This window comes from Streptopelia decaocto, assembly GCF_964273445.1.
Source record: "Streptopelia decaocto genome assembly, chromosome: 2".
NCBI classification, from domain to species: Eukaryota; Metazoa; Chordata; class Aves; order Columbiformes; family Columbidae; genus Streptopelia; species Streptopelia decaocto.
Window position 1 is genome coordinate 141,394,842 of NC_138655.1, and position 17,675 is coordinate 141,412,516.

The 17,675-nt window shown below is 37.5% G+C and overlaps 1 protein-coding gene across 1 annotated transcript in view; it reads right to left on the minus strand.

Annotated features, from left to right (window-relative positions):
- Nucleotides 1–17,675, minus strand: part of ITGA8 (integrin subunit alpha 8) — a 105,074-nt gene that overhangs the window by 25,827 nt on the left and 61,572 nt on the right. Inside the window, exons 22-26 of the mRNA XM_082046934.1 lie at nucleotides 15,968–16,047; nucleotides 12,766–12,846; nucleotides 9,252–9,357; nucleotides 7,208–7,366; nucleotides 554–679 (exon numbers count right to left, since the gene is read on the minus strand). Coding sequence (XP_081903060.1) covers nucleotides 554–679; nucleotides 7,208–7,366; nucleotides 9,252–9,357; nucleotides 12,766–12,846; nucleotides 15,968–16,047 — 552 coding nt within the window. The remainder of the gene's footprint in view (nucleotides 1–553; nucleotides 680–7,207; nucleotides 7,367–9,251; nucleotides 9,358–12,765; nucleotides 12,847–15,967; nucleotides 16,048–17,675) is intronic.

Genomic DNA, 17,675 nt, shown 5'->3' on the forward strand with positions numbered 1-17,675 from the left:
ATATTAAAAAAAGCAGTGACCTGTCCCGTTTGCCTTGCTTGTGGTACTGTAAAGGGAAAGTCTTACTTTTCCATGTGTATAAGTACTTACCGAGGGGATCAAATATACTCCAAGCTATTTGTATGTCAGAAGTGTTACTTTACATGAAAATGTTAATTTTAAGTGTGAGCTACTCTTTACGAAGGAACCAGAAAGCTGGTAGTCAAGTTAACAAGAAGAGACCTACATTTCAAAAGTCAGAATCTGAAATTTAATTCGTGGAAGAGGGGCTCATTCTCTAAAACTATGCTGAAAGTCCCAGTGGTAAGTGTGCTGTTGGATGACCACAGAGGTTTGTCTGCAAACAGCCAGGAATTTGGCATGCAAGATATTTAACGTAAAAATCTGTCAAAAAAGAACGGTAACCTGTGGCATGGTGATATGTAATAAACAGTATTTTAAACTGAAAGGTTGAAAATTAATCAGAACAGTATTTAAAAGTCTGTAAATTGCAGTCAATCAACAGCTACCTTGGTATATTGCATGCATAGTTTACAGTTTTTAGATAGCTCACCAATATTTTTGCAGTATTTTTCCTGTGAGGTTCTGCAACTGTGACATCCCTTCTCTTGATGTAATGAGAAATTGTGGAATTATATAAAAAAGCAGCAAGTTCAGGAGTGTCTTGTGGAACAGCAAACTGCAAAGAGAAAAAATGGTAATGGTAATGACATAGTCATTCTAACATTTGTTCCCTTCTCAAGTGGTCTCAAATTTTGGATTAACACTGTTTTTTCAATTTAACAGCACAGCCATGAGAATATACAGCCTTCAACTAGAGGCATGACTAGCACAGCAAGATATTGCCCAGTTATAAGAATTACAGTAAATAACATTTTTTCCACTTTTTACTGGAGTCAATTTCATTGCTGTACTTGTTTTTGTTAGATACCTGGGGACAGATTCTGATCTCTATAACAGGATAAAGTTGCTGCACTGAAATCTGGTCAGTAGTTCAGATCAGAATCTTCCTATTGAAATTTAATGATTTAACCAGCTTTAGAAAGTAAGAGAAAACAAAATCTGGATTCTAGCAACACAATTTTTGATCATTATTTGTTGTAGATTTATCTTGGTAACAACTTCGTATAATGCAACAGTTTGTTACTGTTTAATCTCATATTAAAATGCATTCTCTTTAGCTTTATCTGCACAGATTTTTATTCTCTGATTAAAAGCTATTTTTATTGTTGGCAGTTTGTCTTTAATTTCTACACAGAGTACTTATGGCTTCTTTCAAGAAGCCTCAGATAATGCCTGGAAACCCAATTGCTATGGAGGGAAAGATAAATTCTAATTTATGACAATCCAGTAATGTAAAATCACAATAAAATATATGTGGAAGCTTGTAGTAAGGTCTGAACTCAGCTAAATATAGACAAGACAATTCTTTAGATTATAAAGAGCTACATCAGATCCATCTTGTCAATTCCTTTAATCTCTGAACAGAAAATATCTTAAACAAACTCCTAAAGAAAATGTTTGTAAGAAATGTAGCATGAAAGGGAAGAGAATAGCTATAAACACACAAACCCTTCCACACAGTAACGCTGTGTAGTAGTGCATTTGCAAAATTTGTACCATTCATCCGATTACAATTATAAGGCACAAGAGGGAACTGTTTTGACATTGTCTGAGATCTGCATTAAAAAAAATCCTGCAAAGTGAAAGATACTATAGTTTATTAACAGATGAAAATCCCTTAAGGAAAAAAAAAAAGAATATTTTATTTTTATGTTGCTTAATTAGGTTAACATTGTATTTCTGCACTAAAGGAACAGCTACATAGCTAGTAAATCTCTCCCTCGATGTGCTAACATGTGGGAATTCTCTTTCCAGGATTCTTTCACCAGCATATACAGGCTTCTTTAATGATGACAAATTAAAAGAACCACAATATAATTATGTGCCTTTGAAGAAACCCTCAATATACGATCACAACTGATACATATGTAGGTCCATTTGAATACTAGATTATTTTTATATTTACTTTTTTTTTTCATAGATCCTAGAGTGTTACCATCTTCAGTAGTGAATTATTACAGCAAAGGTTCGAAAACAGCCCCCTGTGATTAAGAGAAAACATATATATCTCTGCAACAATTTAAAAACAGAATTTCACCAGTGGCCCAGATGTCCAGGTTAAAGATATTATTTTAACCTTCCTGAACCATTAGTATTGAATTGTACAACTCTGTAGCTATTTTATATGCCACATATTTTGCACACTATACCTTATTTTAAATGGATTCTCAAACGCTCCCTTTAACTACAATGGAATGTCTTGGTTTCCCCACCAGGAAAACCTGCACTGCTTTCTTCTCCTGAGCCTTGTCACCTTGAGCAGATTTCCAGGTCTCTCCAGTTCTTCACTTCTCACTTCAAAACCCGATTTATCTTTCCTCTTTTTCTAGCCAGGCAAAGCTCTCTGCCGCCATGTGTAACTCCACCAGAAATGTTCTGGAAGAGGACTGTGTATAAAAGCTGTTATACAAGAGGTGTCAGTGACCTTTCAAGAGCAATGCTTTGGATGGTATTATTTAGTCTCCAGACCAGGACTTGCGCACAGTAATAATGGCTCTGCAGCAGGAGGAGACACTGCCTCTGGAGGAGGTTAGCTCCTGCCAGTCACGTTAGTATCATAGTTAGGATGTACCTTGCCCATGTGGTGGATTTTAGCTGCTATTTCACTGTTTCCCCAACAGATGCCTCCCTCATGGTACTCCAGTGCCCAGCTGTTGAAAATGTGCCATGTGTGTCACCCTCTATTGTCTATCATAGTTGGAAACATGGCTCCATAAAACTACTTTTTGCCATTAGCCCGGGAAAAAAACGCAACTCATCAGGAATAGCGGCTCAGGACAAAGGTCCATCTAGCTGAGCCCTCTTCTCATCAACACTGCCTGCAAGCAGATGTGGAAGGAAGAGTAAGAACAGGGCATGAATACATAATAACTTTCTTAAAACATACATAATTTCTTAATGCACACATAATAACTTTCTTAATAACTTTCAGCTTTCAAATGTTTTCAGCTCAGGGACTTCCTTATCTGCACGAAATTTCTATTCATTTTTTAATCTTCACTGGACTTCTCTTTTGTGAATTTGTCCAGTTTCCTCTTAAAACCATGTAAACTTTTAACCCTGAGTACTTCCTTTGGCAACAAGTTCCAGACATCTAATACCTGTCGCATGAACCACCACTTCCTTTTGCTTGTTTTGAATCTGGCTCTACAGGCTTCATTTGATGCTCCAATTCCTGTGCAGTGAACACATTGCATTCCTGTGCAGTAACAGGCAGAGAGCCATCAATCCTCACCCACGCTCTTCCCGCCACTTCTGATCTTGGAGATCATATTTGTCTATAGTCACCTAGTTTCTAGACTGAAGCATCCCAGTGTCCTAAGCTCTTCCAGAGGGGAATTTGTTCTAGTCTTTGATTAGTACTTTTGCTGCACTTTACACCTTTTGCAAGATTCCTAATATTATTACCCCTTCACACCCACCACTGACTTGAGAGAAAGATAAGCTACAGAAAACAAGAAGTCCCTAAATAAGTCTTCCCATATGTGCACAGGTTTGATTTCTTTGTGGAAGCACAAAGGAAACCTTTCTACAAGACAAGAAATTCAGCAATGGAGAGGAAGATACTGCTTTAACTGAAAATGAACAATCTGATTCATTTCAAAGGGGAGATGCCCAAACACCCTAAGAGAGCTGGGTCTGAAGTCCAAGACAAGACAGGCATATAATGTCCTTAGTCTCATATGGAATTTTGAGCCAGGCATCCTGCTGTTTATACAAAACCTGAAGGAAGCTGCCTCTGTATCCTCTTCCCGTCTGAAGCAATAGATAAGCATTACATATTTGAAACCTGATTTGTGTATTCATGCTGTTCAGTGCTTTGAAAAGCAGAAATAAGGAAAGGATGTTTAAATTCTTGCAATAATGATTGTGCATCTAAAGCCACATTCTGCTAAGACAGATGGACCATTATTTAATTATTACAGGAAGACTTCACACAAGCCTCACAATAATTTAGTCTTGTAGTCTTATGTAACAGATGTAATCATTATGGAGTAGGAAAAGGAAGAATGAACTCAAAAATCTTAAAAATAACCAACCAAACATTGCCTGAAAATGTCATTAAGAACTGTGGCACTATTCTACCCAGGAGCTTTGCCCATCTGATAGCTACACTCCCATCTTAGCTTCTTAATTGAAACCTAGAACACGGTGGCTAGGGAAGGGGGATGCTGAACTCCTTTTCACTTACTTGCAACCTGATCCGACCACTGTTTTTGAGATGCTAGGCTTGCAAATACCAATGCAGCAGCTCAGCTTCTTGTTCCTCTTGAAATATAGGTGGAAATGCGGTGAAAAAGATTAATAGAAAAAAATTCTCTCTTTCCAAACTTGCTATGTTTTGGGTACAAAATCAAAACATTTTCTATCTTCAGTTCCTTATCACTTATTTCCTTTTCTTCCTCTAGAGAAACTAATCAAAAGAGTGGAATCCTGACCCCATTCTGCATTACTGGGTGAAACACAAAAATCAGGCCATAATGTATTTGGTATCCATCAGCTTTTCTATACTCTTGTAAGTATATATTCTAGTTCTCTCTCTTTAAGCTGAAGACTTTTATTGTAGTTTTGTGGTTGTGAACAATCGCCTTCACTAGAAAGATGTCTCCACTTTCATCCACTGTACCGAATTCAAACCCCTCCTGGTATGCAAAAGATGTATAGTACTTTTAGCATTTGGAACACAGCTCTCCCCACAAGATGTTTAACAGGCTACTGGTTAAACTCGAGAAGTGTTGTTTACTCCAGAAGTGTCTGGAATCAGTTATGCTTGATAAATTGGATACCTTGTTTTTGATGGGATAATATGTAGAGCTGTGTTTTGCTGAATCTTCTGACTTCGAGCCAAACCAAACTGTTTTGGGGGGATCTGCCATCAGAAACATAGCTCTAAAATCAGGCTTTTAGGTACTGGCATATCAAGACTTTACTGAGGAGGCTGCTACTAGGCTTCCCCTTGTTAGTGTTTCCTCCAGACTCTGGGATCTCCAGCCCTGCCATAAATGAAGAACCGCTCTCTACAACCACCTGAAAGGATGTTGTAGTATGGAGGGTGTTGGTTTTTTATCCCAAGTAGCAAGTGATAGGATGAGAGGAAATGGCCTCAACTTGTGCCAGGGAAGGTTCAGATTGGTTATTAGGAAACATTTCCTTGCAGAAAGGGTTGTCAGGCATTGGAACAGGCTGCCCAGGGAAGTGGTGGAGTCACCATCCTGGAGGTGCTTAAAAGGTGTTTAGATGAGGTTCTTAGGGACATGATTTAGCGCCAGAGTTAGGTTACGGTTGGATTTGATGATCTTAAGGGTCTGTTCCAACCGAAATGATTCTATGATTCTATATGCATGGAAAGGGAAGCAATTTGGATAGCAAACTTTACCCAGGAGTAACATTTGTGAAAAAATTGGTAGAGGGATTTTTTCCTTTCTGCTGGAGTGATAAAAATAAATACAGAATCATTTCCAAGTAGAAAAAACATAAACCTGTCATGTTACTGACAAAATTGTAACTTTTATGAGTTAATATTGATTAAGCCATAAAATAATTGTAGATCATAATAATTCTTTTATCAAGTGCCCATACATTAAAACTTCCATTTCTGGGGTACATTCCATGCAGAATTCCAGCTGACAGTTTAGCTTCGTAGGATATTCAAAGCATGTTCTTTATCTTATCATATACTTGGTGCATGGAAATGGTCCCGGGCAACAAAACATGCTAAGAAGCAGCTGGGCAGAAAGAGACCCAACTGCACATGAGTCAGCAGTGTCCCCCACCAGCAGCGAGGCCCAGCACCATCCTAAGCTGTATGACCAGGAGCAAAGGCCGTACATTGAGGACGTGATTACTCCCCTCTGCTCAGCACTCGTTAGACCACATACAACATCTGGTTTTGGAGCCTCAGCAGGAGACAGAGATCAACACACTGGGATGAGTTCAGCAGGGGGCTCCCAGGGATGCTCAGGGCTGGAGCGCTCAGGGACCTGAGCTTGTTCAGCCCAGACATGAGAAAGCTTTGGGGGGACTTAAGCTGTCGAAGGGGAAGGTTATCACAAAAATGGAGCCAGGCTTTGCACAGAGGTGAGTGGTGGGATGATTACAGGCAATGGGCGTAAGTTGAAACAGAAGAGGTTCAGAGTGGGTGTGGGCAAAAAATCTTTTCCCTGTAAGGGCAATCAAGAAGCAGCAGAATTTACCCAGAGAGGTTTTGCAGTCTCTTTCCTTGGGTGCTTTAAGGACCAGACTGGACAAAGCCCTGAACAACCTAACCTGACCTCACAGGTGACCCTGCTTAGGCAGGATGCTGGACCAGAGTACTCCTGAGGTCTCTTCCAACCTGAATAAGTCTATGATCCTGAAAAACCAAATCACCATACAAATTAGCTGTAAATTATTTGTATTGGAATAAAAACTAAAATTGCGTTACAGTCTTCAGGAATACTTAGTGCTACGATACCTGGTGGCTGTCTATTAAATAAGCAGCTCTGAGTAAATGTCCTTCAATTTAATGATATTGCATTATTGTGTGATAAAGGATTTCCCCCACTGCTAACAGGTTCAGGTGTAAGATCTTTTGATAAACAAACCAGTGGTAGGTTGTATCAGACTCAACTGAGTACGTTCCTCGACATAACAAAGGTTTACATTACCTTTAGGAGTGCCTCTGCTAAGCTCTGCTGTATACTTGACTTCCTCAATTAAAGTACTTCTTAGTCCACAAGAATTTTCGGGGTCCCATCAGAAATGAAAAACTTTGTGCAATCTATTCAAAGCCATGTTAAAAATGACCCTCAAGGAAACCCCTGCAAATTTTCATTTAAAAAATTATCTTGTATCTAATGCTGCGATACTGAACCAAAACATGAGTTTCTTCTCATAAGAAGAGTACAGAAACCAAACACGTACTATGCAACACAACTGTCACACTAGAAACAATATAGACTATTTATATCTTGCTTTTTACCCAGAAAAATAATCTCAGGTTAATTGTGAAAAACTCTCCAAAAGCCCCATCCCATTGTGAAGTGCAGGCAGAAAAAATGAAACAAAATGCAGACACAGATGGAAATAAAAGGTTCTGACTTACCTTTATTTGCATTGTATTAATAGGAGAGCTCGTTTGACAGTGCAATGGTCCATGTGTCTGAATATGAAGAATGTAAAGAAGAAATTCTTCTCGACTGGACACAGGCCAATCGACATGGAGAACTGTATTGTTGATGGCACTTGGTCCTATATTGTGCAGCTGCCAAACAAATATCATCAGTACTTTCCAAGGCAGTACATAACAACAAAAGCCACAGCAACTACCACCTTGACATTTTCAATTTCTTAGTGTCCACAGCCTTGAAGTACTTTGGGAAAGATGTAGAGATTACTAATATCATTTTATTGATGGAGGATCTATGACAGGTAGGGGAAAAGGGCCTCTCCATGTTAGCTACAGAGCCAGTGGCAAATCTGGGAGAACAACCTTTTCTTATCGGAGTCTGTATTCAAGAAACCCAACACTTTTCCCATTTTTTCATATATATGAAAGACCTGAAATTACCTAGAAAAGTATAAAAAACACAAACCAAAACACACTAGCAGAATACACGATACAAATATATACAATGAACCTTAACAGAACATACCTGAAAATAGTAGCTGAAACTTCAGGACACAAAGAATCACATTTCAGGGTGCAGGAATAGAAGGTATAGCAGAGCTTAAAACAGTTTTTGTGGTTAAGAACTCTATTTTCAACACTTTTGAGTTCAAATTTCCCCAAAAGAAAAAAATGAACTGTTTTTTCTAAAGGAACATGACAAGACATGATTCTTTTATGGGGAAATGAGTACATAGAAATAATAGAAACAAAAAAAATCTGGGACTTTAAATAGTTTTCTTATATCAGTTTACAATTTGAAAATATCTGATGACCACAGGAAGTTTTGATATGTGTTAACCCTGGACATAAGAGCTGAAGAAGAAGAAGGTCATGGAGCTTCACTCAAAGTTTCTAGAAATGTGAGAACATCTTTTTATTTAAATGTCTAGAATTATTGTGGCTGATAAGCTTTATTTAGAACCAAATAAAACCCACTTTTAATCTTATATCTTCTTCAGTGAAGGGCTTTGGGTGGTGTTTGGGCTCTTTTATTCTTTGCTGATATCAATAAACCATGAAAGTGGGTTTCTTTAATCACTGTAACTACTTAATCACTTTAACTATTTTAATAAATTTGAAGTCACATATATATTTCTGCAAACAGCTCAAATGTTTGAGACAGGAAGATTTTTTAGAGATTTTTCAGTTCAGAGAAATGTGTTAAGATGAGGAATTCACAAGTAATATTTCGTATTTCACAGTCTGCTTCATTATGGTTTAGTATTAGTCATGCAAACTGTAATCTTACATTGCTGATTAAGATCAGCTGCTTATATTTTCTTGGGCGCTCGTTTGTGAATCATAACCATATGTGAAGCACCCTGTTTTAACCCTTAGAATAAAGGTCATCAGCACATTCCAAAGATGGTCTGTATTCCATATAGTTCACTCAATGCAATTTTTTCTAACCTGAACTCTTCTTTTTTAATCGATGAATCATCAATAGAAAAAAAACCAACAATACAAGGTAGAAATATGTATACTTCAAACACTGAGAATTATTTTCAACAGAACATTTTCTAAGCAATGAGGTAACAAGTTGCATGTATATCTACAGGGGTTTGTTTGTTTGGTTGTTTGTTTTTTTTCCCAATTAGCTAAATGTTAAAAGAAACATATTTTTCCCTGTGCACAACAGTCACAGCTTTTAATGAGAAATCAATCAAATCACTGAAAATATTTGGCACTGACTGCAACAAGCTTTTAAGCACTGTTTTTTAACTCTTGTCAAACACTCAAAATGTTTATAGATGCCCCAAATGTCAAGGACAGACTCCCAGCATAAACTAATATCTCCCCCACTAACACATACAAATATTGGGGTTATGAATTCCCAGATTAAGTCTGGGTCATGTGCTAAAGTCACAATATTTACATTTGTGGCTTTATCTAGTTGCAAATAAAGACAATAACCCAAATTCATCAGGATTTCAATGGAAGCAGCATGAGGTCTTGTGGCAACATCTATAATTTTTACCTCATAAATGTGTTCTACTAAAGGACCAACTTCTTCTTCTTTTGTAGGTTCATCTTTGGGTTCCCAGTTGTGAAGCGGCAAAATAATTGTTGGGGGGTGAGACACTCTGTAATACATAAAACAGGTTAAACCAGTAACTGTTAACACAGATCTGCTGCATTCCTTTTCACAAAATATTAAGACTGCTATATAAACCTGAGCCCTTAAGGACATTTTATTTGGGCACATTCATTAGAAGTAGGTCAGGTGATCAATGCAATGCTTTCATAAAGTACTACTCAGTTCTTACAGACTACTGAGGGTGTGCATTTAGTTTTATACTTCCTGTGGCAGATGGTCCATTCCAGATAAAGGAGTGACTCTCTCTATTTCCAGAGAGGAATGCAGCCTCTCAGGGACTTACATCATTCTCACTGATGAGATGTCTGAATACGTTATCCACAAAACCAGAGTAATGTTACATAAATAAATGTATTTTCCCATTTCCATTTAAAGCCTGTGGATATTTAGTGCTATGCATCTTCCTTCCCTGCAATACATTTTTAGATATTTATTTAACTGTCCTGACTGTAAATTCCTTATAACCTCTCTTATTAATCCTTTAAAAAAGTAGTCTATCTCATTTTACAGGTGGGAAACTCAGGTACAGATAGGGCAAATGACTTCCATGAGGTTGCAATGGAAGCTGTTCTATCAAGAAGCTGAATTCAGGACTAGAGCTTGAAATAGCTCTCCAAGGCTTCCCATTTGCTTTGCAAATGAAGTAGCAGCTAAGGCATTCCCTGAAACACAGTTGCAACTTGCAACATGTAAATCAAACAAAAATGAAAAATATAATGACTTAATATTAACATCTTCCTTTCCATCGCCTATTTTTCCTTCTCTGCCTGACCTCAAGAAAGGACCAAGTACTCTTCTGTTAACTTTACCCTTTGAATCACGAGCATTTTGTTTTCCAGAAAAACTGGAAGTTCCTTGGAGGAGTCCCATTCAGATGCCAACTTTAAGCTTATTCAGCTGCTGAGAAGTTGGGAAATCAGATCTCAAGAATTTCTTTTAGCATGGCTGGTGACTTCTGGCACAGGCGTCTGTCACCTGCTAGCACTGGTGCTGTAATGGTAAGTATTGCCCTTTCTTTACAAGGGTCAGCTCTCACGCAGTTTTGCTGGTTTACAGAATCTTTACCTTAAAGAAAAGCCTTAAAACTTCAATGCTTGTTCTGTCAAAGCTGGAAGTTTGCTGACAGAAAACTGTTAAAATAGAATTGCTAATTACTTTTTTCCAGAATGTAACATTTGACTGATAGGACAGACTTCTACCCACTGATGTTAATTCGCTTTCTGTTGAGTGTAACAGAGAAAGCACCACTGCATATTACCCCTTCAAGAAGAGATTAGAAGACTGGATGTTTTTTGTTGCAAATGCTGACACTTTGAAATACTTTAAGAAGAAACAAACTGTTCCCGCTTCCAGCTCTTGTTTCATGTACAACACATGAAATGTCTGATAGAAACTTTGCTACAGAATACAGCTCCTCACAGCAGCAAGGGAACATAGAGGAGAACAACTTAATATAATCTAGCTAAAGTACAACTCTTCCTGAAGTTCAGGGTATCCTGCTAACTCTAAATACTTGCCCCAACTTCAAAAGGCTGGCAGTTTGTACTGACAAGTATGCCAGAGGACAAATTTACACGTCAAACCAAATAATAAAGGAAATGAAACATATTTATTAAAAAGTAATTTCAGATGAGGTACATAGCCTAATTTGTTATCTTTCACAAATGGCCATGCATCCAATAAGAATTTTAATTACTAATAGTCGTTCGAGAATAGGAACTTTCCTGTGTGGTCACAAAGCCAAGACACAGAGACCACTAAGGCACTGCAAAAATTGGCAAACCAGAAAATGTACATAGGAAAAAATAAGCAGGCATGAGGTTTCAAAATACAGTGTTTTCTATCATATTCCCTGTGCAGTGTTTTTCTTATCCATAGGAATGCAAAATGCAAAGTCTAAATGTAGGCATTCAATTAAAACTATTATAAAGTATACAAGAATATTTCTTTTGACAGATTTTACAGTTATTTTTGAGGACTTCTATTGACATGAAAATAGCAAAATCAGGTGAAATTAGACAGAAATCCTCTATTTGATTATTTTATTTTGCATTTAACTTAGAATATATTTAACATTTTAATGATTTACTAGACAATGACTTTTCCTAGACTTTTAGGAAACAATGATCAGTCAAACAAGAGCACTGAAAAATAAGGTGTGTTCTCAATGAAATGCTTATGTGGGATACACAGTAAGAATTTGACCAGCTGCAAATCCTCCCAGTCCAAATTACTTCCTTCCTGAATCCCACATTCCTTCAGTGCTCTTTCAGCAGTGTGAAAAAACAACTATAAAACTCTTAATTTTTTATAGAAAAAAAAAATTAAGCAGAATAATCAAATCTCAGTTATTAAAGCAAGTGCTCATTGAATGAACTATCTAAGGAGTTATCTTAAATTTCTTTTGAATAGGATAATGAAGATTTCTTCCTGTCTCATAGAAGCAGTTTCACATGGGTCCACTGTGCCTGTGTGTATGCATGTATGCACATGCACAACTTGATAATTACTTACTTTTCCTCAGTAAAATCTACAATTATTCCAGTTCCACTTCACGCAACCCTGTGCAGAGCAGCAGGGAAACCAATACAATATATTTTCCAATCCAAATGTGGACTCGGTCTCTTTTTTATATTTATCTAGGAAACTGTGAGCAAACAGTTCCCTTGGAGCTGTATGCTCTAGCATCTCTGAGTAATTAGCAAAATCTGTCAACAAAGCTTTTGGGAATTTTCCTTTGTATATGCATGCTATAGCTAATAAGAAAACTAAGACATAAGAGAAAAGGAACTGGAAGTCATTCAATTAAGGAATTCATCTATATTTAATGATCTGTTTTTTAGCATTGCAGGCAGTAGTTCAAGCCATTTTTCCACCTGTGGGCATGCTCTTTTTAAGAACTGAGGATGTTTTGTCCTTTTTTTGATGTCTATCTATCTACCTATTACAGAATTTTTCATTAAAAAGAACACACTATGGCACAGAAAGAACATAATGGAGGCAAAAAGTTTCCAAAAAGTTTTCAACTAATACAAAAAGTTTGTAAGATTTTTCTATGAAAGTGATGAGCAACCTCACTGAAAAAAAAAAAAACAAAAAACAAACCACAACAAAAACAAACAACAGAATCCACAACACTGGAAGCAAGAAGCCTTACTGAGAAGTCTACTCTATGTGTCCATAACCATTTCATGGACATGCTGAAATGTGAGCCAGTCCTTAACCTGAGTGTCCACCTATGGCAACATCCCTGGGAATTCTCAGGTGTTCTTGGTGGGTAAGGCATTTGGAGTCATAATATGTCAAAATATTCACTACATATGATTATTGTATGTGGAAAGATTCAATACAAAAAAGGAGTTATCATTATGAAATGAAATGGTTGAATACTTACCCTCTGATCTGTACTTGAGCCATAGCGCTGATGTTGATATGGAGGTTTACTAAGTTGCTAGTGGGATTAATCTTGTTAGAACTGGAAAAGATACAAACAAGGGTTACAAATGGTTATTTAGCAGAACTCTAGACTGTTATAGATACATCACTGAATACCACAAGGCCTATAATTAGGAAGCAACACCATTGGACATATTACAGCATGGGCTTGCTATTGCCACTCTTTACTCTTGTAAGACACTGCTATTTAAGTTTCATATTATTTGAGCCCATGACATGTTTAATAAATAAGCAAAACAAGCAACACAACAATCCTATGCATGAATATGATGATACAAATTAATTTAGCTCAGAATATAACGTAAATTCCCTCATTCAACTTGGCTATCTGTAAGGGCAGGAGTATTTTAACAGACTACAAGGGGTGTTTCATGCATTAGAGGAAGGCAGTGTTAATGAATAAGATAGGCTTTGTTACAACAAAACTTGCTTTTTTGACTCTCAAAACTTGTGACGTCTGCATGACAGACTCTCTGAAGAAAAATAACCAAAATAAACTGTCTTTACCTTTCTTATTTTCTCCCCTCCCCTATCCAGATTGTTTACATTCTTAATCCCACTTAGCAGTAAAAACAGATCCCTATGTTTAAAGCCTAGTGCTCTCACTCATTTTATTGTCTTTTCTTACTAGAAATTCTTAGTAGCAAAGGTAATTTCTCTTACTACAGAAGGTCATTCCTATGACTCTAGCCCATTCACGAAAAGTTTGCAGGTTCAAATTCACGAAGATAGTGAAAACAAATAATAACAGACTTAGAATTTATTCAATTATGGGATTAATGATACTAAATTTGGAGCTTTATCAAGCAAGTGTGGAACTACTTCCTTGCTTCATGGAGACTAAGTTTCTGTTGCTGACACAGTTTACTGTTATCACATCTGGGCAGCATCAGTCCAATGGAAACATTCAGAGGAGGCCAGCATTCCCAGCTGACTCCTGAGGAGTAAAGGGTAATACTGCTTTGATCCAGGCTTGCTGGTTACAAATTGCTAAAATTAGGAGCAGGTCTAATTTGTTTGTAAACTAATGCAGATTCCCCTCAAAAATTGTTCGAACTTTTGACGTAATCCTCTATAGCCATACCTTTGAGCAGAAAAGTACAAAAATTGCTTAAAGTATAAAAATGACTACACTACTGCTTTGTTAGAATAAACTCCTCTCCAATTTGTATAACGGTACTGCTTTCTATAGAGTTACAATACAGATTTTGATCATAGATATTTGGTATTCAAATATTGTTTGTGTTTTCTAGTATTTTGTAAATAAAATAGTTTAAATAAAAGTGCCAGGACAGATCCCTCTCTAAGGGGTCTATAATCGCCTAGTGAAATCCACATCAGACAAGCAATCACATTTCAGGACACTACTCAGCCTCTTGCTTATTTCCTATAAGTGATGAACTTCAGTCTTGCAAACCAAAATATTTGATTTCCAATTGATGTTTTCGAATAAATTAAAGGTCTCTCTTTCAAACAACTCAGACAAGAACACAAATTCAGACATGTTCTGTGGTTCCCTTTCCTTCCATTTAGGGAATTCCCTCTTTCTTCCTTATGGATTTCTGTTTCCTTTTTCTTTTGAGATTGTTTCACCTGTTCACTAAGGACATAGAAATGCACAAACTGTAGCGCTGCTTGAGAAAGAATTTACAAAGAGTGAGTTTTAACTGTAACATTCCCTATGTAAGATGGTTTTTGTTTCTTTGTTTGCTTGTTTTTGGTAGTGTTTATTTATTTAGGTTTGGTTTTCTGTTTCTTTGGTTGTTTTTTTAAGCAGTTGCATGCTTTTCAGCATTTTGATATCAGTTTGTGGAAACTGTCTTTTTGTGGCCCAACAGATTTCCTCCCTTTACATTTTAGTGAGCCACAGTCATGGAGGAAGCATGAGATGTTGCTGTCTCCTGAAATTCAGACTTATTCCTCGGTAAATCCTTGTCAGTTTTTCTATGAACATGACCTACCCATAACTCTTATTACCTAGGTACCTGGCTGCCCAAAAAAGCCCTGAACCTCCCCAATTTCAAAGCATGAAAAGGGTAGTGGTGAGAATCTCTGATACCCATTTCAAACTGTATTGCTTGCATTAATGACCTGACAGTGAACAGTGGTACAGATAGGGGACCTACAAGCTAGATGTGGTATCTTGTATCTCTCTTTGGAAGAGTCCATGCCCAGGCTGGTATGACCTCCAGCTTGCCAGCCAGGCTGCTTGGAGAGAGCTGAGGCTTGACCAGGCACCTCTGTATCTTCTTTGGCTTTGCTGTGCCCTTCCCAAGTTTCTGCATGTCCTTTCTTTCAAGGGTTACGTTATGGAAACATGACTTAAACATTTGAAATGTCTCAGTTATATAGTGAACATGATCTAGGCCCTCATTAAAGGCCAGACACTAGCAATTAAGGCTCTGTGTGTGGGTCAGTGAGGGCCACATCAGAAGCTCTGGTGTGTATTTGATGAGGACAGATGAAGCAGAAGCCCTGTCACATACTGAAAAAGTCCCAGGTTTGTTCTTGCTGCTGTCCTAACCTGTGGTTTTTTGTCCCTGTGGAGGACGTACTGCTCAGCATAGACCTGAAGATTCTGCAGCAGTAATATGTCAGCTCCACAAAAGTGGAGGAAACTAATGGAAAAATGACAAAGGTTCCCTTGCATCAAAGTAAAACCGTTTTCTCTCTTCATGCCAGTAAATCAGTTGTGCAGATGTTAACTGATCTCCTTCTGGAAGTGACGTCTTTCTTTTCTATCTTTTTCTTTATTTCTTTTTTTAAATTTCATTTTCTAATTTACAGAGCATATGCTTTTAAATACAGAACTGTGTTACAAAGTGATCACGCCCATTAATTCTGAACTGGAAAACAAAGTGCAAATTTGGCAAATCTGTAGAAGATCCTTGGACCACTGAGCAAAATCAGTTAGCATGAATTTTAACAAAATAAAACCCTCAGAATAAATCTAAAATTGATTTTACTAAAAGATAACAAGGCCCTAACTCCACAAATCCTCCTGAATAAAGCTGCCATAGGTAAACTTATAAAATAACTATTGATACTGATTAGTTAGATTGACCTTCTTACATATTAAACTTCAGATCTCTATAGGAATTCAGAATGTAAATAACCGTACTCTTGATAAAACATCTAACCTTTTTATTTGCAGCTCAAAATTGATGCTGAAATCTGCATTTTCAAAATGCTGAACAGAAAAGCGAATGCCTGTAGAAAACTGAGAAAGAAACAAAACAACAGGTTACTAAAAATGGTTGATCTCTCCATATCAGGAAAGCAGTACTGTTCAAGATTGCATTTCACTGACTTGTATAGGATACTGTTGCTTTTTAAAATTAGTACGAAATAATATAATCTAGCTGTTTTCAGGAAAAAAATACCATCCTGCCTGTGTATGTCACCAGATGGAAAACTTAGCTGGACAGAGGAAAGATCAAGAGGAACAGAGAAGCACATTCCCAGAACACAGCGGTGGGCCCGTCTTCATCCAGACGGCCTTTGCTTTCCTTTGCCAAGCCAGAAGAACATAATGGCTGTCTGGCACCTCTCCTCCATGTCTCCGTCCCTGCCTGCCTTTGTTCAGCTGTCCAGAGTTTCCTGCTCCTCCCGTTGTCTCTGTAGCTTTGACACGAGCTGTGTGCTTTAGGTGTTTCTTCTAGAGGCTAAATTAGCAGCCGCTTGATGTTTTAGTTCAATTTGGTTTGAGCTTTATAATTGCAGCTTCTGGGAGCCACAGTTCAGTTCAGAGGAATACAACTTCAAAGTCACATTTGCCACAACTTGCGGTGTGTGACCACAAAAGACAGAGGGTAAAACACACAATTGCCAAAACTGAAAGAGATAAGGGCTTCCACTGGGGCTCCCTTGTGTTTATGCAGACCTTGCTTCCTTTCTCTGATACTTTCCATTTCCTTTGCAAGGAGGGCATGGAGTAAAGCAGAACAAGTTTATTCAGAAGAGAGAATGGAACTGCAGGGCTAACTAAAGGAATATACAATACAGAAGGTCTCTGTGACCTTCTCATTGGGCATAGTTACAGCCGCTGTATGCAAGTGGCAGAGGAGCAGTGGGAGATGCCATCTGCCCTCCCTTTGAGATTAATAAAAATGTACTGCAATCGTTAAACTAATGTTTTTAATTGCCTCATTTCTATGGCATGTTTTGAATCTGGTAATGTTTGAAATATAAATTTTGCATTGAGACTGAGAGCAAAGTCTACAGACTGTAATTCTGTGCAATTTCTCACTCCCCCTCCTGCCTGATGGTAGAATTTCCTGCCAGATAACTTCCACACTCTGCTTTCATTTTTTAAAAAAGAATGGTTACATATAACCATATTCTCCATGTGGAGAAATAATCTTCCTGATAAATTCATCAAAAGGCATTAGGAAGTGAGGACATCATTCCTTCATCTCTGCCAATATATGACTAGATTAGAGGGAAAAAAAAAAAAGAAAAGTTGTCTGCTTGGCCTACTTTCCTTAACGTACGTGAGGTAGAATTGTCAGCAACGGGACAGGACACAACAATGTAGAGTTTATGTTTGGGACCTAGATTCAATATCACTGAAGAGGAGGTGTTTTCCTCTGTGGGTGTCATTTCAGATATTTAAGCAATTCCTTTATCCCAAGCATTTTTCTGTTTTTAATTTTCACTCAGTTCTCCTTCTTTCCTCATGTGCAGTGGTGCTTCATTGAATCTTAATCCATCTCCAGAATGAGACTTAGCTAACATGTTTCAATTACTTCTTTCAGTTGTCCTATGCTGAAAGCAATATTGTCATTATAAAAGAAATGGCAAGTTAAAATCTCTGAATTCAGACCATTTAAATTACATAGTTATTCA